Source organism: Bos mutus, chromosome 4, assembly GCF_027580195.1.
Source record: "Bos mutus isolate GX-2022 chromosome 4, NWIPB_WYAK_1.1, whole genome shotgun sequence".
Lineage (NCBI taxonomy): Eukaryota > Metazoa > Chordata > Mammalia > Artiodactyla > Bovidae > Bos > Bos mutus.
The window spans coordinates 102,499,216-102,521,790 of NC_091620.1; the positions used below are offsets into that span (position 1 = coordinate 102,499,216).

At 38.5% G+C, this 22,575-nt stretch overlaps 1 protein-coding gene across 2 annotated transcripts in view; it reads right to left on the minus strand.

Moving 5' to 3' along the window:
- GLCCI1 (glucocorticoid induced 1) overlaps positions 1–21,907 on the minus strand; it is a 105,662-nt gene extending 83,755 nt beyond the window's left edge. For both annotated transcript variants that reach the window (XM_070369800.1, XM_070369799.1), the window contains exon 1: positions 21,297–21,907. In XM_070369800.1, coding sequence (XP_070225901.1) covers positions 21,297–21,762 — 466 coding nt within the window. In that variant the 5' untranslated portion in view covers positions 21,763–21,907. The remainder of the gene's footprint in view (positions 1–21,296) is intronic.
- Between the last annotated feature and the right edge of the window lie 668 nt (positions 21,908–22,575).

Sequence of the window (22,575 nt, forward strand, 5' to 3'; positions counted from 1 at the left end):
TTTTCTTAAACATCACTACCAACATTGTGAGTAATTTTCCTCCTTACCTCACAGTTACAGAGAGCAATTTCCAAAATAAATCCCACTACCCCCCAAAAAAAGAGCAATTTAAAGAATTATATAAGAATAAAAAATGTAGAAAAGAGGAGATTGGTATACCTCTCTAGCCAATCTAATGCATATTAATACTGATCATCTAGCAGAATTATTGTTAGATTCAGCTTTCTAAAATCGGCACTGTCTAGGCACTTCACAAATGGCCTTCATGGGCCTTTCTTGCATAACATATAAGAAGATGGAAAGTAAGCCAAATACATGGGCCATATAAAATCATCAAAATCAAATGAACTTCCGATAACAGACAGGAAGGACACCAGATCTGAATGTGCTATCTGAACTAAAACTAAAGGGCAAAAACTAAAGCCCTCTCAGTGTGAGTACTTTCTGAAACACTAATCAACCAGACCTGGAATCCTGCCACAGAAGCAATCTAGAAAATATGCTGAAATGACCATCTGGCTGCCCTGCAGAAATCTGGAAAGGAACCAGTCAAGAAGCTGACAAGAGAAACAAACATGCGTCTGACCCAATGAGGCCTGACACCTGTAACCTGAGGTCTGTCAAGAAAAACAAACAGGAGAATGGAGTCAAGCAGCCATTTAGGAATGATTCTCTAGGTTACAGCTCACTCAAATTTGTGTCAAATGATACATAAGTTGAGATAAGACATTTGGAGGAAGGCCTTCAGCCTATTTTCAAAGAAAATTCAAGAGAGTGTCTTTTTGTATTAAGGCTGTAAAGAAAACTTCACCAAGATGGTCATGAAGGCAGGTGACAAGCACTGGAAGAAATACACAACAAATTACGATGGAGTTCTGACATTTAGAATACATCTACAAAGAATTACGGGTATAGCAGCTGAGATGCTAAAGATTTTTAAGTTCATTTTTTTTCTGGTGGCAAAATGGTATTTCTTTAGGGAACCTCGGCAAAGTCATAATTAGCAGAAGAACATTCCATAAACTTTATGAACTTCCAATGAATTCAATTAATAGAGATTCCAAATATCCAAAATCTCACGTGACTAATGGGTTCAAATTTTAAAGAGACAATCACAAAGTATTAGCAACTATAAGATAATATAAGATGATCAAAGATGGAAATTAATATAATGAGAGGAAAGCAGATATTCCTTAACCGGAAGATGAAATGCTTCATAAAGTTTTGTTTCAAAGCACCTAACTTTCAGTTAAAGCCATGGTAGAGCTTAGAAAATTTTTAACCAAATAAGGCAGATCCACTATTATACCCCAATTAAAAATAAAAAACAAACTAACAAAAAAGATTACAGTACAATAAAGGCTACCAAACGGGCTGTATCTTTACCACAGTATGACATCCAATGTTAACTGATGAAACCCCCTGATCGAAAGTAGGGAAAGCTGTGATCTCATAGTTCAAAACATGCTAAAAATCTACTTTAATTAAATGTGAGAAGCAATGAAAAACCTCAAAATTAGAAACATTCAGAAATGATGTGTTTGCAGTCAAGGAAGATATGAAAAGAGAGGTGATCAAACTCAGGAAAGATTTAGAAATAAAAGAAAAACTTATTCTAGGAATGAAAACTTTAAGTTACAAGAAACAGAGTGGGTTAATGCATTGCCTAAGGTAGAAAATAGAACATAACACAAATTTTAGAATTTGAAAAAAGAAAATTTAAATTTTAGAATTTAAAAAAATTTTAAGAGACAATAGTTATTACGTAACATAAGCAAAACTGTCCAACATGTTTAGGAGGAGTCCTTGAAGAAGACCAAGGCAACAAAACAAAACATACTAAAAACTACAATTTAAGAAAACTCTCCTAGAATAAAAGATAACTTCAAACTACATACTGAAAGACCATACATGGATCTGAGAAAAATGATAGAGCCAATACAGTCCATATCAAACACACTTTAATGAAGCTAGTGACCTTCAAGTATAACAAGCCATAGATTAAAAAAACTCAGTTCTTGCTACATAATATATGTAGAACTCAAGGAATATTGTTCCCATGAGTCTTTCCTGAAGAATCTACCAGAGAATAAGCTTCATACAACCAACAGCTTGGAAAGGAATTAACATGAAGACTGCTGGAATGTGTGAGCCATTCATGCAGTAATTTTCAAAGGAGAAAACAGCAGAATGCTCAGTATCTCTAAGGCAAGTCTTTCATCAGTACATGAAAGAAATAACCAGAGAAGGATTGCAAATTCATATGGTTATTCTCTCAGCACATCTGAATTTAAGACTTAAGAATTTCCAGAACATGTGATAACCAAATTAAAAATTTTATATAGCCATATTTATATTAAAAATTTTAATATTCCTCCAATATTTATTGCGTTGACTCAGAAAAATTAATACTAGCCCCAGAGAGGTATACTTTCTTCCTAGGTAACCTAGTAAAGAAATGAGCTCCTGCTCAATCTACTGAAGAAACGAACTGAAATGGAGCATCCATAGTCACTCTATTATTAGAATTTTTGCCCATCCCCTTCCTCTAGAGGTGGCAGTTACAGAGTCAAGTTTGAAAATACACCCTACAGAAGCCTGTAGCAAGAACCAGGAATGGATCAAGGAACAGGAATTCCTTTTATGGGGAAAAGTAGAATAATGGGCTGAGGTGCTTGGAGAGAGAAGCATTTGGAAAAAACAAGATGGAAAGTCTGAAGAGGACCTTCACCTCGCAAGGGGCTAAATCTAGAAGGACCTGCTTTTCGAAGGAACAAAAGCAAGCAGCCTCTTTCCACATCATCCTACTATCTATGGGACAAGTTAATAAAGAACAAAAAGTCCTAAAATAATTTTCAAGGCCAAGAAAAGAATTGACTATTAACATTATGGAATCAGGATCTTACCACTATTACAAAAGAACAATCAAGTTATACCATGAAAAACAAGGTATTTAGAAATCTGTATGACTCCTATAGTTCCTCTGATTCTGAAAAAGAACCTGAAAATGATCATCTTTCTCATCTCTTATTTGAATAAAGAATAATGACTAAATATGGCACAGAAAGCACAACAGTCTCCTAGGTAAGTAAATATCTCTTCTTAAATCTACACTGAAAATTTGCAGAATTCTAAATCCAAATATATTTTAACAGCATACAATTTATAAATGAAAGTAAGATTCAAGCATTTAAGTCCTAAGTTTGAAACATTTTGTTTAGGTAATAAAAACTACAGATTAGCTCATAATAGCATGATAATAGCTCATAATAGCATAATAAGAGGGTAAATAGTTAACTCCATGGTTAAACATAGAAAAGATTAAGGAGAAAGGCTTAGGAAAAGAAAACTGTTTAGTTTCATTAAGATCTGACTGCTAGTCAACTTAATTTGCTGATGGTAGGCAAATTATAAACAGAAGGCTGTACTGCAATACATCTGGATGCCACTGATTTGCTTCATGAAAAAGAATCTAATTAAATCTACCCTACTAGTTGTATTTTTCCCTTCAAAAATTGTATTTTTCCCTGTGTTCCCAAATCCAGCCATGGTGAATACAGAACTAACTACACTTCTGTAGATGAAACCCAGAATCAGTAGGCTCAACAGAACGAAGGCTTCAGAAATAAGGAAACACAGATGTTTATTCTAGCATTTACTTTCATAAATATTGACATCAAAGAACCAAATATGTAGTATGAAGCAGTAGTTTATCCAAAATTGGATGCTTCATTAAAGCTGGAAATGGCCAAAAGCTGCAGGAAACATCCTGAAGGAAAAGGCCTTATATAAATGATACCTTTGTAGAAACCATGGAGTAAAACAGAACATGGTAAAAACTAGTTCTGTGTTTGCATACACAGAACACCTTCCACCTCAACAATTCTACAAATATTATGCATAGAAGGTTGCCAGGAAACGTTGCCAAGGACTGGGAGCAACTTCAGAAAAAATAGAATAAAACTACGAGTGGCATGACTAAGTGTAGGGAAAAGTGTCGAAAGTATTTTAGAAGAGCATCATGTTTTATTCCTCCAGAATAGACCCAAACTGGTAATTATAATCTTAGTCAAAAACAGTCTATTGATATTATTGATTGAACTGTACTTAATCCAAAATGGCACTGCCCGGGAGCAACAAATGGACTGAAGTCACAAAGTTTCAGAGTTTGTTATTAGCATCTAAGTTAATTTTTTCCCTTAAATGATAAAAAGAACATTGTTCAAGAGCCCAAGAAATGAGTGCACAAATATCAGACTATACTTTTTGGATATAGCATGAGTCAATCATACCTACAATAGCTAGGGCATTTGTCATAAAAACCTGAACAACACTTTAAGATGTACTAAAAAGATTCATCTCAACAAGGGAAGAAAACAAAACCACATTTTTGCCAATTATACAAAGGAGATGAGTCAACTGGATTTTTGCCCTTTTCCTCCATTCTTTCCTCCTTCACCTCTTAAGTATCTCCTGTGTAGTGTTTGAGGCAGGACAAGTACTGAACAATATATGTTCAAACATTACAAATAAAACCATTTTTCATGAATACGTCAAATCAATCATTTATCCCTCTCTGAAAGCTATTTTACTTTCACTTAAGAATGAAATAAGAAAGCAAAACCTAACACAATTCACTAATCTGTTTAGTTTATACTTAAAACATAAACATATTTGCCAGAGGGTGGGCTCCTTTCCTAAAAATTAAGGCTGTCTCTTTTTTTCTTTGTTTCTCTAACAACTGGCACAACTTCTCAAGTTTTGTTAAACCTGTGGATTTATTTCAGTTATACATTCTTTCCTTATTCTTAACGTAATAAATTACCCCAAAACTAAGATAGAACTCATTACCAAAGGACACTTTTTGGCAGGGCCTCAACAGAATGGCTCTATTTTTTTTTTTTTAACATTCTGTATGTGGAGCTCATCTAAAATCATTGTGAATAGGGTGCAAGACGGCGACAAAAGGAACTTGAATTCAGATCCTATTATCATCCTGTTTTCAACATGTACATAAAAGGCTATGATCTCCATGCTTAGGTATTTCACAAGCAGGTCATTAGGTTCATATAATAAAGAACTCTTCCATTTTCTGCATGCCCAAAAAAGTAACATTCATATAAAATAACAAGATCACTAAACTTAGTGCCCTCACAGGCACTCTGCGAGACCATGGACTGATTTCCACGAGGCTATCAATGCTTAAAATATCTCCAAACTTTTTCAAAAATGGTTACAAGGTCTTCAGTTAATAAAAATAAAATAGCAAATTATATAAAAATAAATCCATTCCACCCAGATCACACAAGCTTGGTGTGTGAACTTCACGTAGGGTCTCCTGCATACTGACTGAGGCACTGACTACCATGAACCACATGTGCCTATGTGCTGGGTCACGGGAGGGAACAGTGACACTCCCAAGGTAAAATTCACCAGCTCCAGGAGAAGCAGTTGGCAGACCACATTTCTTTGAACTGTGAAGTGCAGCAAAGTTGCTAATGCTAGCAGCTACCATTTTTTTAAATTTGTGGCTTAGCACAATAAAAACTCAATGTATCTTCCTGGCTGACAGATGGCCTTCCATATAATCATTCATGGATTCTGACTTCCTTCATTTCATGGCTCCATCATTCCCCCAGGGCCTTGGTTAGACTCCTCTCCTAAATTCTTTGCATCCAGCTGGCAGATGAGGAAAGAGAAAGAATGAGGAGGATCAAACTAGTGCTTTTTCACTGAACACAGATGAAAGTGTTGTTGTGTATCACAAAGCTTTATCTAATTGCAAGGAGTAGGAAAAATAGTCTAGATGTGGGCCAAGAGGGAGACAAAACAGGATTTGGTGAATACTTAGAAGTCTCTACAATAGAAAGGCAGTTTGTCTGAATTACCCTCGTAGATAGTTTGATAGCCAAATTTTAGAGTGTGTCTCACTGAATTATTATAATCATTACCACAAATAGAATAATTAATTTTTTTTACAGTAATCAATAGATTACCTTACCCTGACAAGGAATCCTTACCCTGACAAGGAAAGAAGTATGGAGCTACTGAAAGATAACAGCATTTTCAGTACAAAGTGAGTTCAGTTTACAAAGTACTTGAGGTACACAACTGTGGATGTTAACATGAGTCATTTATGTCAAGGCAAGGATTGTGAACTTCAGAATTTTTTTTTTTAAAGAAAGACTGTGTTTATAACAATGCCAGTGGGTAAATTAGAGATGGGGAACTAATGGCAGGGGAACCACTAGAGAGGCGGCAGTTCTAGCAAAGCAATAAGCAGTAATGAAGCCATGAGGTGACGGAAAGAAGCTCCCAGATTCAGGACATAATTCTATGGAGATGGGAGATGGGATAAGACACAGAATGGGATAAATGAGGGAAGAGGAAAAGTTAATAATTATGCTATAAGGAAGTTAAGAACCCAATCCAATGATGCTCTGGGTCGGAAAGTCTTTACCAAGGCTGCTGTGTTTCACACTGCCAGTAAGCAAATACAAGAAACTATTCAGCTCTGTTTCTGTACCAAATCTCTGAGTTTAAATTGGTGGCTCAGAAAGTAAGGAGTCTACCTGCAATGCAGGAGAGCCAGGTTTGATCCTTGTGTCAGGAAGATCCCCTGGAGAAGGAAATGGCTATCTACTCCAGTGTTCTTGTCTGGAGAATTTCCATGGACAGAGGAGCCTGGTGGGCTACAGTCCATGGGATGGCAAAGAGTCGGACACGACTGAGCAACTAACACACACACAGTGATAATATTTCTAATACTACCTTATCACATGGGAATAATTAAAGCACATTACCTAAATTTGAAATTACACAGAGTAAAATGTAGTAATAAATCATTGCTTTTCTGTCAGCACAGAAAAATACACTAGGCCACCTTTTCAAAGCATATGATATATTCTACTGTGTGAAACATAGGTGGAGTATACTTTAAGGGAAAACTTTATATATAGATGGTAACAAAATCAGCAAGGAGGTAAAGAGCATGAGCAAAACATCCAAGGACAATTATAATGATATTTTAAAATATTTGGATATGTAAACTTGCAGGATGTCAGCATCATGTCTGTTTTAATTTGCTATATACAGTTATCACCTTTAAGAATACCCATTCCAATCAGTGGAAATGCAATAACTACACCTTTCAATGCCTGTTTCAACTTTGAATTTAAATACCAACATAATCTTCTGCTCAAAAATCACAAAGCCAATTCCAGCAGAGAAAATTATCATACACTTGTTAAGAAAATTAAACTACAGATAACTGAATTGTCATTCCAAATTATGTTAGTTGACTCAGAAAGGGGAATTTATATTTAAACCAATCAATCTGTATCTAAAAACCCATCCAACAAACTCATTTTTACCAGAGTCCTGAAGTAAATACTACAAAGAATTCAGCTTTTAAGACATGCCTCTAGAAGGAAATATAATTGTGTTAGAAATAGTAAATTTCTCTATAACCACAAGGAAGATGTTCAGAATTCTCATCTAGTTAGATGTGCACTGGTTTTCTTACATGGGGCAAGTAACATAGAGCTCTAAGTAACTAATACTTAGTATAAGTCACTACCATTTAGTATATTAAAATTACTTACAGCATTATGAGAAGATGACCATGAATTTCTACTCTACATAGCAAAAGTGTCAAGAGCCAGTGACTATCCAGTGACTGTTGAGAAAGGAATGTGAACTTTGCAGCATTCTCTCTCTTGTATACACACACACCACACTAATGGATACTGTGCAGACTTCAGGTATAATCAGATTAGGTGACCAATTAATTTCTTTTTAAAAAAATCTGTACACAAATTTTTGTAACATTTTATAAAACAGATTTTTATTTGTAATAGCCCCAAACTTAACCACAATGTACTCCAATAAGTGGTGGGTTAAAGAAACTGTGGTACATCCGTGGATCTTGGAATTTTGCTTGGCAATAAAGGGGAACAGACTATCGGTACTCTCAACAACTTTGATATATGTTGGTGGCATTATGTTGAGTGAAAAAGAGTCACGCTCAAAAGGCCACATAGTGTATGATTCCTTTTATCTAACGTTCTCAAAATGACAAACTTATACAGACTGAGAACAGCCTGGTGACTGCCAGGAGTCAGGATGGCGGGCGGTGGTGGGGGGAGTGGTGTGACTGCGGGGCAGCACGAGAGGGGGTCCGCGTGGCCTCCGCCGTCTGTGATAGGGCAGCTCTGCATCTTGATTACGCTGGTGGTTACGCAGATCTGCTGCACACGCGATAAGACTGATACACACGTATAGCGTCAGGCACACCAATACAAAAATCCTGGTTTAATGCCATACTTTAATTTTGTAAGATATACTCATTAAAGGAGAAGTTGATGGAGGATACATGGGACTTCTCTGTACTGTCTTTTCAACTTCCTGTGAATGTTTGTTTATCTTTAAATTTCTATTGGGGTGAGGTTGATTTACAGTGTTTTGTTAGCTTCAGGTGCACAGCAAAATGAATCTGGTATACATATACCCACTCTTTTAGATTCTTTCCCCATATAGGCCATTACATAGTACTGAGTAGTGTTCCCTTTGCTATACAGTAGGTGCTTGTTAGCTTATAGTGTATATATAGGTGAGCAATTAATTTCTTAATCCTTAAGTATATACAGAAACTTTAAGTTAAAGTCAGACTATAGGAATATACAATTATAAAGATCATAATCCACAGTGTTAATCATATTTCTAGTCTAATTACGCTGACTTATTGCCTTGTCCTCTTGACATTAGTAACAGTAGAAGGTTTGGTGAAAGTTTTTCATGAAGGAAGAAATATTTCCTCCATGAAACTGGTTAGGAAAGGTTTGGTAGGAAATTATAACTCAAATAATAACTTTTTTTATAAGGACAAAATAATCCGGTAAAAAAACCTGGAATATTTATTGAATTTAAAAGCATACCTTTCCACAGAAAAATGTGAGAAATAGAATCATTAGTGCATATGAATTCTTTCCCTTTTAGGGGTTATCTGAATACAAAATCTCTTATAATTTTAATACTCACACTAGAAAGGGAATGGAAGAGATCTATTCATGTTCATTTATAACTTCTTAGGATATTAATTCTGCTAAATGTCAGTAGAACATTTTATGTAGCAATGAGAAATTACACTATTCAGTAATATATTTTTACAACCGCAGATGAACCTCAATCTTGTGTAACTGACTTCCTAAAAAGTTTGTATAAATAACACTTTGGTAAATTGAATAATTTTACTTGCACATAAATTGGATATTCTCTTAAGCAAATAACCACCCCAAAATCTGCTCTTTACTTCAAAATTTTTACATTATAATAAAGCACAAATTAATATGTAATTCACATTCTCCTACTTGGAGCTTAGAATAATCATGATCTTTATGACAGATCTGAACACGTTCAAATTTTTAATTGAGTATGTCCACAGTTTTTGGCATGATGGTTTTTTAAGTTTCTCCAAGTAGAACAGCTTCAGAAGCTGATTTCATGTTAATTCCACAAGGCTAGGCCAAACTTTAGCAGAATATTTTAATATGTCTAGGCAGCAATATTGGAGAACGCAATGGCACCCCACTCCAGTACTTTTGCCTGGAAAATCCCATGGATGGAGGAGCCTGGTAGGCTGCAATCCATGGGGTCGCTAAGAGTCGGACACGACTGAGCGACTTCGCTTTCACTTTTCACTTTCATGCACTGGAGAAGGAGACGGCAAACCACTCCAGTGTTTTTGCCTGGAGAATCCCAGGGACGGGGGAGCCTGGTGGCTGCCGTCTATGGGGTCGTACAGAGTCAGACACGAATGAAGTGACTTAGCATAGCATAGGCAGCAATACAGCTTAGACCTAGATATATTAGAGAAGCCACAAGATGATGCTCTCCTAAGTTTCATCTAGTAAGGGAAAAACACATATAAGTAAGTATTCAGTATTCAAAAAAGAATACCAAAAAGCTCAACCTAATCTTGAAAGAGAAGCATAGGAACATAATAATTCATATGTGAAGTTCAAAGCTCAGAGAAAACAGTGGGTCATATTCTTGGAAGATTTTAAATAACCTGAGTTTGTTGAGAAATATAAATGTGAACACCCCAACTGCACCTAGAATATGTATTCTTTAAGGGTTAAACAGCTCTTCAGACATAGTAGAGACTCAATAAATATTCATTGTGTGAAAGAGAGAGAAAATCCACTAGTTTTACCCATCAACATACTATCAACAGCTACTGCAATACCTGAAAATAAAAATTTCTTAAATGAACAGTTATCACTGAAATTAAAGCTGTACTCATCCTTTTTGTATTTTAACCAAAAAGACAAAGAGTGAACAAATGCGATCAACTGGCCAGGTGTTTTTCAATAATGGGTCACTTAGATATGTAAAGAATGACCAGAATTTTAAAATAAGGTTTATTTTAAGCTCTCTGATCAAAATATTGCTGCGTATTTTAGCTTTTCCCCAAAACATTATTTCTGAGCACAATCTTCCTAATTTTACAACACTAATGAAACTGCATTTAGCAGTATTTGCTAATCCCTGCTTAGTAAGTATTAGACACTTAAATGAAACCACCTGACTTCAAACAGGAAAAGGACAGTTGATTCTTTTCAGAGTACCTTCAAAAACCCTTCAGTAGAAAGAAAATGACACTGTCAGAAAACTCAAAACTATCATAAATATAATTTGTTTATAGATTACCAGCTAATATAGAGAAAAATCAGTATTTTACCATGATCTTTTGTACACATTTATGGAAAGATCATTTCACAGGTTACATGCACACAGCAAACAGTTTTTAAAGGTAACTAAGCAACTGAGCTCTGTAAGTTTTTTTATTATTTTCTATGATACAAAGATTACTTCACTAATCCAACTTATAAACTGATGTATTTAACTAGGAAACTAATTACAGAAGAAATGTCATGAGAAACTTCATCACATAGACTCTATAAAACACTTTCAGTATCAGAACAACAATAGAAATGCCATGTCTCATGTTACTTATGAAAGGATCCATATTCCACACTATCAAAGAGAGCGTGCAGTAAGCACAAGGGGCACTGAAGGATGTCACAGCATCCTGAAAGCAGTTGTTAAAATGGAGGCTGAAATATCTCTCTAGATCACATCAGCAAACCTAGAAAAAGGAAAAGAGCCCAAGCAGGCATAAACGGAGAAGACAGCACACCTTACTTTGCCATGAGAATGAAATATAAAAAGATACTATTTTGAATGCTGCTGAGCTGTCACAGAACGGTGGAGGTTAAAATCAGTGTTATGCTTGAATGGAACCTTATGATGCTTTATTACAAATGCAAAGGTTACATTATCAAATATGAAAATACAAAAGACTCATTCTGCCCAGATTTTGAGATTTCACACGAAATCTAAATTCTGTCTTAACAAAGTGTATTTTAAGGACCGAGGGAAAGGCCCACTAACGACATAATGAAGTTCTGAAGTGCTATGGCATTCTTATACACATATCTGAGGCCCGAATCACTGGGAATACCTGCAGCTATTTTAAGTTCTGTGGACCCTAGAGTTTAGTCCCATTTAGCTTTCTCTTCACCCAACCCCCGCCAACTCTATTTTTGGCCTTTCTGTGTCTTAACTACATAAGCAATGGGATTACCCATTGTGCATGTTTTCCTGTCCCATAATTAACTGGGTTCCAAAAGCAACTTCCAGCTAACCTGAAGTCAGGACTTAGAGAGTTACATGGCCCTGTGGGCCTTCTGTGCATGCCACCTGACCCTGAGCAAATTACTTAACCTCTCAAGAGAGAAGTGAGATTATAAAAGTTATCTGTGAAGAGAGATTGTAAAAGTATTATAAAAGTATTCTACACTGAGTTCTGGTTAAGACTAGTTGCTCAACACATAACTAACCGTACGAAGAATCATCTAGTGTATACAGTGCTATAGCAGTGGAGACAGTATGGTACTGGCATAGAAACAGACACATAAACCAATGGGTCAGAGGGCCCAGATAAATAAATCCACGCATATTTGTTGTTGTTCAGTCATTAAGTTGTGTCCGACTGGACTGCATGGACTGCAGTACACCAGGCTTCCCTGTCCTTCACTATCTCCCAGGGTTTGCTCAAACTCATGTCCATTGGGTCAGTGATGCCATCCAACCATCTCATCCTTTGTCACCCTCTTCTCCTATGCCCTCAACCTTTCTCAGCATCAGGGTCTTTTCCAATGAGATGGCTCTACACATCAGACCAATGGCACAGAGGGCCCAGATATAAAAATCCACAGATATATGGTCAACTGATCTTTGACAGAGGTACCAAGAATATACAATGAGAAAAGGACAGTCTCTCTATACATGGTGCTAGGAAAACTGGATATCTATGTGCAGAAGAGTGAAACTGAACCCCATCTTATACCATGCACAAAATTAACTTGAAATGGATTAAAGACTTAAATATAAGACCTGGAACCGTCAAACTCCTAGAAGAAAATGTAGGGAAAAAGCTCAGTCCTGGCAATGCCATTTTGGATATAATACCAAAAACACAAGCAACAAAAGCAAAAATAAACAAGCAACTATAAAGCTTCTGCACAGCGAAGGAAACAATTAACAAAACGAAAAGACAAGTTATGGCACAGAAGAAAATACCTGCAAACCATACATCTGATAAGGGCCTACTATTTTGGATATATACATTTGCTATACCCAAAATATATATATGGAATTCATGTAACTCAATAGCAGAAAACACAAATAAGCTTATTAAATAATAGACAAAGGAGCTAAGTGGACATTTTCCAAAGATGACATATAAACAGCTAATGAGGGCACATGAAAAGGTGCTCAAACAGCACTAACCAGAGAAACGCAAATTAAAACCACAATGACATACCATCTCACACTGGGTAGAATGGCTACTATCAAAAAGACAAGAGAATAACACACGTTGGTGAGGATGTGGAGAAAACAGAACCCTCGTACACCACTGGCGAGACAGTAAACTGGTGGGCCTGGGAAACAGCATGAAGGTTCCTCAAACACTTAAAAACATATAATCTAGCAACCTCACTCTGAGTATATGCTTATAGGAAATAACACCAGGATCCTGAAAAGATACCTGCACTCCCATATTCAATGCGGCATTATCCACAATAACTAAGATACAGAGAACCTCTGTGTTCACTCATGGCGGAATGGACAAAGAAAATACATACATATATGTATGTGTACACACACACACACGGAATATTGCACAGTCTTTTAAAAAGGAAATCCTGCCATTGGCAACAACATAAATGAACCTGGAGGATATTTTTCTAAGTGAAATAAGCCAGACACAAAAAAACAAATACACGGGGAAAAAAACAATTATGATCTCACTTATGTGTGTAATCTTAAAAAGTAATCCACAGCAGAGAGTAGAATGATGGTTGCCATGGCCTGGCAGGTGGGGAAAGTTGCTGGAAGGGTACAAACTTAAAGTTGTAAGACAGGTTAGTTCTGGGAAACTAATGTACAGCTGGTGACTGTAGTCAGTAATACTGTATTGTATACTTGGAATTTGCTAAGAGTAGATCTTAAGTGTTCTCATCACACATCAAAAAAAAAAAAAAAAAAAAAAAGGTGCTCTGTGAGGTGATAGATATGCAGTTATCTTGATTATGGTAATCACTTCACTTTGTAAATGTATACCAAATCATCACACTGTATACCTTACAATATATACAACTTTGTCAGCTACACCTCAGTAAAACTAGTTTTAAAAATTCAAAAGAATCATCTAGTTTAATAAACTTATTTTTACTTTTCCTTTCCATAGTAGACTCTTTTCCTTACCCAACTAAACTCTTAAAAAGCCCACTCATTTTAAAGAGAGAGAAAATAAGATGAAGATTTAGGGACATAGTGTAAGTCAAACGTTACAAGTGGATAAATAACTCAAGTCTCTTGACTTCAAATCTGGTTATTTTTCAGCATACCTTTTTGTTTCTAAGGTTCTTTTATGGAACCATTTGGAAAATAATTTTTTGGTTTTTAACTTGATAAGAGAAAAAAGCCAGGTTATTCTATTAAGGAATAAATGGGGCCACACACTGTTTCATTCCACATTTATCAGAAAAAAAGACCCTTCCCAAAGCAAATTTATATGATCAGCAATAGGCCATGCTCATTCAATCTTATATTCAATAGTATCTATAGCAATCATTTTAAGATATATCATAGGTATTAACAAAACTAATTAAGCCACAAAGAGTTCATTGAGGTTTTGTTTTTTCTGCTTAAGAAAACAATTGTATAATGATTTTAGAAAGCCTTTGTTTCACCAAATAGTTAATATTTTAGTCATCTAAAAGCTAGCTATGTGAAGTTCTCCCTGTGACCATACTGGCTAAATAAGGGGCTATTACTGTCAGCAGGAGATAGACACTTGATCTTTAGTGACACTAGGCAGAAATCTGTAGCAGTTTTTGCATTCTTGTTATCAAACACACCCAGAAGTTTAGTGAGTTTCTTAATTCTAATATCTTGGAAGACAATTTTGGACACCAGTCTTCCCACACAATAATGAGTCTCACAAGTTTAACTCGTCCTTATTTTTGGTGAGCCATCATTAAAGTACACCATAGTGGCATTTCATTAAGTTACAAACATTCAGAGTTCAAACCCACAAATTGCAGGATAACTATTAGCTTCTTAGGGGTGAGAGGCTGAATTAATCCAGCACCAGTTGCTGGGACTATCACCTGAGATCAGAATCTCTGCTTAGTGATTCCTGAAATATTTACCAGTTTATCACCACATATAACTAACTTTTAATAATCATGGGGAAAAGTACTTCTCACTATAATACAATTCAGAAACAGTACAGATTCTAGAAGTACACAAGGCCAGATACAGCCAATTTCATATCCTTGACCCTTCAGGAACCAGGATTTCTCACACAGTCACTTATACCTGACTTTCTCTCTCCTCTCTTCTCTCTCTCTCTTCTCTCTCTCTCTTCTCTCTCTTCTCCCTCTCTCTTCTCCCTCTCTCTTCTCCCTCTTCTCTCTCTTCTCTCTCTCTCTCTCTCTCTCTCTCTCTCTCTCTCTCACACACACACACACACACTCACTCACTCACTCACTCACTCACTCCTACTCACACACACATTCTCAGGCTTTTATGTGACAAAGAGATATGACCAATCCAACCATATTCTATTTCAGTTACATTCACTAACCTAGGTCTTACATTTTTAGACATTCTGAAAATGTCAAAATATACTCCAGCACAGTGTAATAGTGCTGTGGAAGCAACAGAAAACCTATTCATTAGTAATTTTTACAGCTCAGAAGTCACAGCTGATGACCAGTATCAAAGTCTTCTTTCAATTAGGAGCAACAGGATAATCCTGTAGAGTGAACACCGCATCTAGAATCAAAAATTAGATTTCAAATCCACTTTCTTGATGAATGAAAGTATATATTGCCTTAAGCACTCACATGTTTTCTTCCTTTCTACCCACATCTTTAGAAATACAACATAATATTGTAGAGGTTATTGAGGTATCTGGGGCTTCCCAAGTAGCTCAGTGGCAAAGAATCTGCCTGCAATGCAGGAGATGCCAGAGACGTGGGTTCAATCCCTGGGTTGAGAAGATCCCCTGGAGGGAGGAAATGGCAACCCTCTCCAGTATTCTTGCCTGGGGAATCCCATGGACAGAGGAGCCAGGAGGCCACAATCCATAAGGTCGCGAAGAGCCAAACATGACTGAGCAACTAAGCCTGCAAGATTGAGGTATCCATGAACTTGCCTCATCCAGCCAGCTGCCACAGTAACATTTACCTGCGGTAAACATCACAGCTTAAAGGTATCTGCCATGCTTGCTCCTACAAAAATGAAATATTTTTTTCCACAATTTGTTCATAATTAAGAATAATCCTCTTTTCTTCAGAATTACTATAAAGCCATTATATGTGTGTATCACATATATATATTTTATGTACACACATATATGTATATATATTTTTTTTTGCAGAATAAACACAAATCTTGTTCTTCTAGAATAAGCTGGATGAGTGATGAAGTCATAGTCAGTTCCAGGGACTCAGATGAGGGGTAGAAAGGGAAAGCAAGATGGCTTCTGGCTCTTCCATCAGTTTCTCAAGTTTTTTACATCACGGATGATAGTGTGCTCTCTGTCTTCCACTTGCTTTAAGCAAACCCAGTTAGCGACAATTATGAGATAACCTCAACTTCTTGTTAAAAAAGAACACAGGACAGAAACAGCACAGTGATTTGGTCTCTTAGACATTTAATAAGAGAACAAAATTATATATTGAAGACAAAAAACAGCAGCAGCAGGCACAAACCCCAGACAGGTGCTAAGGAAAATCCTATCAGGGGATTTAAACTCTGGAGAAAAGACTAAACTAAAATTAAGAATAACAAAGTCATCAGTAGATACGTCTTGGCAGATTATTAGCTACGTGTGAAAGCTTTGATAAAATGGGCTTTTAGCAATGTTTTAAATTTCAGATTTAAGAAAAATCCTCTCCTACTAGCCATTCGTTGAACATTGCCATTTATTTCCATTGTTATTCATTGCCATGGAGCCCAATTACTCCTTTATTTTCTTCTTCACATTTAGTCTGCATTAGCACAAATAAAAATCACAAGGATACCATTACCCTTCAACATTTCCCCAATATATAAATCCTAATTTGCATTAAATCCTTGAGGAAACATACACTGTGGTGAATGAAATGTCCTCTGTAAAAAGTAAATAATGAAGTAATTTTTAGCTAAATATATGTACACACAACTTTACAGTTAAACTGATCAAGGTGCTTTTATAACACTAGGTGTATACAATATTCAATATGCTTAGAATAATAGTTATTTGAGAGGAATGTAATCTTTGAGCATGAAAAAGTTTAAGAATATAAAACTTCTATAAATTCACTCAGATCCATTTTGCTATTGACCCACTGATGTAGAAGTTTTATGTACCATAATTAATGGGAAAAATTAATGAATGCTGCTGATACTTAGTGTAGTTCTCAAAAGCTAAAAATCTTTCCCCAAAATCAGTATTTGAAAGCTATCTCTTTAGGGAAAAAAGTCAAAGCTTTAACTGTCAGTATATTTTTCAGTCTAGTATAAGAAAGCTTTGAAACAAGGATCTAAGCACAGGAGTGGGGGACCATAATTTTCAAAAATATTAGCCTGAGAAGTAACTTTATAATAAGAGAATGTCTGAATATCTTTAAAATGGGGGAAAAATGTAATTAAAAATGCTGGAATTCTACAAATTGAGCACAGCACTAAAAATGACTCAACAGGGGAAATTTAATGAAAAGATAAACTGAAAGCAAATTGACTGATTAAAACACACACACACACACACACACACTCTGAAGGCAGTCATTCAGGATTATATGTTAGTTGGCTTTGTATTTTCTTTTAAATAGAATAACTTCTTAATGTATAAAACAATAAAGCTCTCAAGCATTCATGAAAAATTCTTATCAAATTTCACTCTAGAGTTAATAATCTGTTAGACTACTAGGCCTAAATAAATCTATTATGTTAAATCAGGAATTAACACATGCCGTTTTCCATAGCAGGAAATATATAAAATTATAAGCTCTTCATGTTTTTGTTATTAGGTTTGGTACCCTTAAAAATAAGTAGTATTCTACATCCAGAGTGCTCTAACGCAATTGTCTTTATATCTTTTAGAATTTATAATTCATCTCAATGCTCAGTCCTTACAGAAAACCACAAAAGGACGTGCAACTGCTACTTACTGTCTTGAACAGTAAAACTGTATTTGTTCTGTTTTTGAGCCCATAGGTTTTGCTTTATGACGTTTTCAGAATGAAGCAAATTTATTCTATTTTCTTTTCACTGTTACACATGATTTCTAAGATCATTAATTTTAACACTAACATCCTGTTACATTCTCATTTGAGTTGTTCTATTTATCTCGAAGGTAGACTTACATATTAACATTACAAAAAATAACTATTTGCATAATACTTTATGATTTTACATCTATTACAAACACATCACAGGGAGCCTGAGGATGCATTCAGTAGCTTGTCATTCACCACTTCAAGACCCTTCAGAACTAAACAAGGGGGAGGGTGACATTTTGCTAATGGCAGAAGTAAAGAAATGAATATAAATAACAAACTTTGAAGTTTTAAAAATGCAAACTAAAATTTTAAAAAATGCAAACAAAAATATGATCCATATGCATAAACAAGATAGTTTCAATTTATAAAACTTGGTGATATTTGTAGAAAGTAAGGTGTTTGGAGATTTATGTATCTTCTATTATGACAGCCATTTAAATTATCTAAAACTGTCCTACAAAATAAAGAAAATTAACATCTTCCTGCTAAATTTTATAAATTATATCATATTAAAACTGTACCTATTTACATAATTCAGCTTTTTCTCAGCCTTGTGAAATAATCTGATTATCACTTATTACTCTAGACTTAACCCTATAAATGCATATTAAGAATGTTTCAGAGGGAGATAATAATGATCTAACATGTTTAGAAATCATGTTGTTTCATAACTTCTTGGTAAAACAACTACAAAGAAAACTGTTTACAGCTTCTGTATTTTCTTCCATAGCTACCAGTGCAGATAAAAAAATACCGAATGCTGTTATGTCACCTCTAGTCTAAATGCTCATAGCACTTGAAGCTTTTTGTAAACAATATGCCTCTATACTAAATGCCTACCCTGAGCCACTAGCTACCTAACTGAACATTTTTAAATGTAGTTTTAAATGCAGCACAATACCGTCTTAAATACACACACACACACACAGGAGTGTGCAGAAAAGGAAGGAGGTGGAAAGCAAGCAATGGAGCACGTTGTTGTTTTTCATTCATGCAGTATAGTGATGTCAGTGTCTGCAGCAGCAGCAGCAGCGGGAGGAGCCTTGACCTGTGGAGGCTAAAATCCACTGAAGTCAGAACCTTGCAGAATTCAAAAGAAACTGAGTAGATAATCATTTGAAAAAATTGTTCAACTGTTCATAGTATGAATTTTAAATAGCAAAGTAAACACAAAAGATTAGCTCTATAGTTTTAACTTGAGTAGAGAGGAGTAAGGCGGGATGTGGAGAAGTGACATAAACGTAATATCATCAGGGAACTGGGGGCAGAAGAGCCTACATTCAAAATCACTTCAATGTAAGAAACTGACAAACCACTTGATGTTAAAACCAACAGAAAGGCCTCCTCTAGTCCCTGTACAAGCTCTCTGATGATGCAAATCTGTCTCCTGCACAACTAGACTCAGAGAAGTGTTTTCATCATGATTGTGTTAAAATTGCATTAAACTCAGATGTGCCGTACTACAACAAAGAGGACAGTTTAAGTCTGGTCACAAATTTTATTAAAACTACTTGATGATGGACCTTGTAATTCCTAATCAATTAAGACTTTTGAAAGATGCAGAAAAAGCAAGTTGTACTACAATCTATTGTAAGATGTTAGTGGTTATCAGCAAAAGGGGGGGAGGTAGTAGATGGCCATCATACTGTTGCAGCAATTGCTCAAACTACTCTTACTATGCCCACAAAACCCTCTGGACAGAATCTTTCTGCAGTGCTTATTTTATGGCTCTCATATCAGTCCTTAAAAGAAAGTCCCAAAACCCAATGGACATACTGTTGAAGCTAAATCACTCAAAAATGTACGTAACTGCTGCCGTCTTTTCTTTCTGTTACCTTTCCTTTCATACAGTTCTAGAAAATGAGCAAGGGAGTCGCATATGGCATTAATCTGTTAGAAAATGGTGGCCTTTTCTGTAAAATACAGCCAAAGATGTGTGTTCAGTTGTGGTCATTATTAGGGCGATCACGTTGTTTTCATTCATTCATTCAGGATTTGCTGGAGGATGTCAGTTTCTGCAGCTGGCTTGACCTGGGGGAGGAGTAGGGGAGCAAATTCCTTCTGGTGCATACAGATTACAGGATGTGTTTCTTGGTGCTCCTGTACACATACCACTGCACTACATCCTACCCTGCCTTCACCATCAAGTGGTCTGAAAACAAGGGCCTTAGCAACATGCAAATTACAGGTCCGAAACACTAAAACAAAAACACCCAAACTGCAGTCTATCTTACTAACACAATCACTTTCTCCAAGTCTAAGACCCTCATCGAGAAAACACCATGAAAAAAATTCCACATACCATATAAAACACCATACAGAGCTCCACAATGTTTTCCTCCCAAGCAGAGATTTTTCCACTCTGTTACCGGTATGATAGGGTCTCTCCACAATGCAGAAGCAGCAGCAGCAGCAGCATCTGTAACCCTAACCCGGTATCTAATCACATGAGCTACTACTCCTCTCTTCCTTATGAGCTTTACATCCCTGTTCTGGCTTATCTCCCTCTTCTCCCCCAGGACTCAACTAGATCATGCACTATGTCCCTAGAGATAAACCAAACCACACCAGAACACAAAACATTAAGGGAAGCCGACAGCATCCACCAGGTCTCCATTGCCTTTGACAACTAACAGAAAAGAAACTCGAGATCCTTTAATAGCTGAACTGAACTGTTAAGTGTACTTACAAATGGAAGAAAAAAAGTAAGCACACTCCACAAATAGGTCCTCAGAAATTTACCATGCAAGTCTTGAGTTGGGCATAAACTGTTTTCAGTGCAGTACCGCCCAGATGCATATGACTATATAAAGTAGAGAAAAGGAGACCAAAAAAAAAACACCAAACACTATACACTTCAATTGCACATCCAAAACTGTCCCCTCTACACACCCAACAGGATATCCTTACATCATAACTAGTGCCTCCACCCCTCCAAAAAAGAAAAAAATTACCCCGGTAGGCATAGACACATTATGGGAACTTTGTAGGAAAGCACAAAGAGGCTGTAGAGATTACAACCACCACCTTATCTGCTGCCGGAGTTGGTGTGCGTGTTTTTTTAAAGTGTTTCACCCAGCTCCTCCTTCCCCCACTACAAACAGCAAACACAGGAGTGAGCTAATCAGCTCTTAAACTGAAAAACCTTTTGATGCAGGCGTGTGATGGTAGATAAAAGCTGAAGGGGAGGCAGAAGGGTCAAATAAAAGTTGCTCTGCAGTCCGCTCCTCCGAGCCCCGCAGCGACCGCAGAGGGGTGAGGTTCCCAAAGCCACTTTCACACCTTCGATAATGCACTAGCAAAGAGAAGCCCGGAGAGGCTGAAGTTTCCACGGAGGGCACCGTCGGGGAAGGGAGACGTAGCCCGGGAGGACGGAAGGGTTGGGCTCGCTACCTCTGCAGACGGGCGAGCCGGGGCTCCGTCGCTCAGGTGAGTTGCTCCTCCGGTGGCTCTCGGGGGACCGTCTCGGGCGGCCCTTGGCCCGCGGCGCCTGCTCGGTTGGGACCGCGGCTGGCGGCGGCGTCGGGCTGGGCGGGCTGGGGCCGCGGGCCGCGCCGGGCCCCGGGAGGCTGCCCAGCGAGGCGGCGGCGGCGGCGGCGGGCGGGCGCGTGGGACTGTGCTGGCTGCCCCGCAGGAGTTGGTAGGGCACCGTGGCGCGGATGGGCTGCAGCAGCCGGCCGGCTCCCGCAGCTGGGGCGCAGCCCACACCGCCGCCGCCGCCGCCGCCGCCGCCGCCTGCACCGTTCCCGCTGCCGGCGGCGGGGGCGGCGGGCGGGGAACCCGCGGCGCTGCGCCGCATCCTCTGCGGCGGGGGATGAGGGGTCTGAGAGGAACTGGAAGAGGAGGCGGCAGTGGACATGGTGGCTCCGCGGGCCCGGGACGACGCCGGCCGACACCGAGGCGCGGAGCGGGAGCCGCGCGAGCGTGTGGGAGCCGGCGCGATAGTGCGTGCGAGTGTGTAAGGGGGAGGGGCGGGGGTATCGGGGAGGGGGAGGAGTCTCCCGGCTCCCCCTTCCCAACGCGCACCCCCGCCGCCTCGGCGAAGGGGGAGGGGAAAGCTGCGAAAACAAACGTCCAACGGCCCCAACCGCCCGGCCGGGCTCGCTGTGGCGGTCACGGCCGGGGCCGCAAGGAGCCCGAAGCCGCCGCCGCCGCCCCGGGCATCGCGCTGACAGGGAAGAGGGGCAACCGGCCGGATCACGCCGACTCGAGGGGCTGCACGCGCGGGAGAGGCCGGTAGCTGCAAAGAGGGCTTGGACCCCTGCTTTGGGGACCAGGGTAGGGGGAAAAGGGCCTTGAGATGCCCGGCTCTCCGCGGAGCCGCGCCACCGCAAACGCCGCCGCCGCCGCCGCTTCTGCCCTCTCCTCACTCCAAAAGGCAACTAACCCCTAAGCTGTACCCCGCCCCCGGCACCGCCTCCCGGCGCTCGGGACCGGCAGCTGCCGCAACGAGCATTCCCATTGGCTCCGTCCTTCTCCACCAACGCTGTAGTGATTGGTTTCAGGATAGGAGTGAGAGGAGTATCTGCCAATGAAAGTGGGTGTCCTACTCTGGAGGCGGGATATGAAGGGGTGGAAGAGGGAGGAGGGGGCTGTGCGCGCAAGGAGGGGCGTGAGAGTTGACAGCCTTTGAGGTGAGAGGGGGACTTTGATTGGGCTGCTTTGGGAGAGT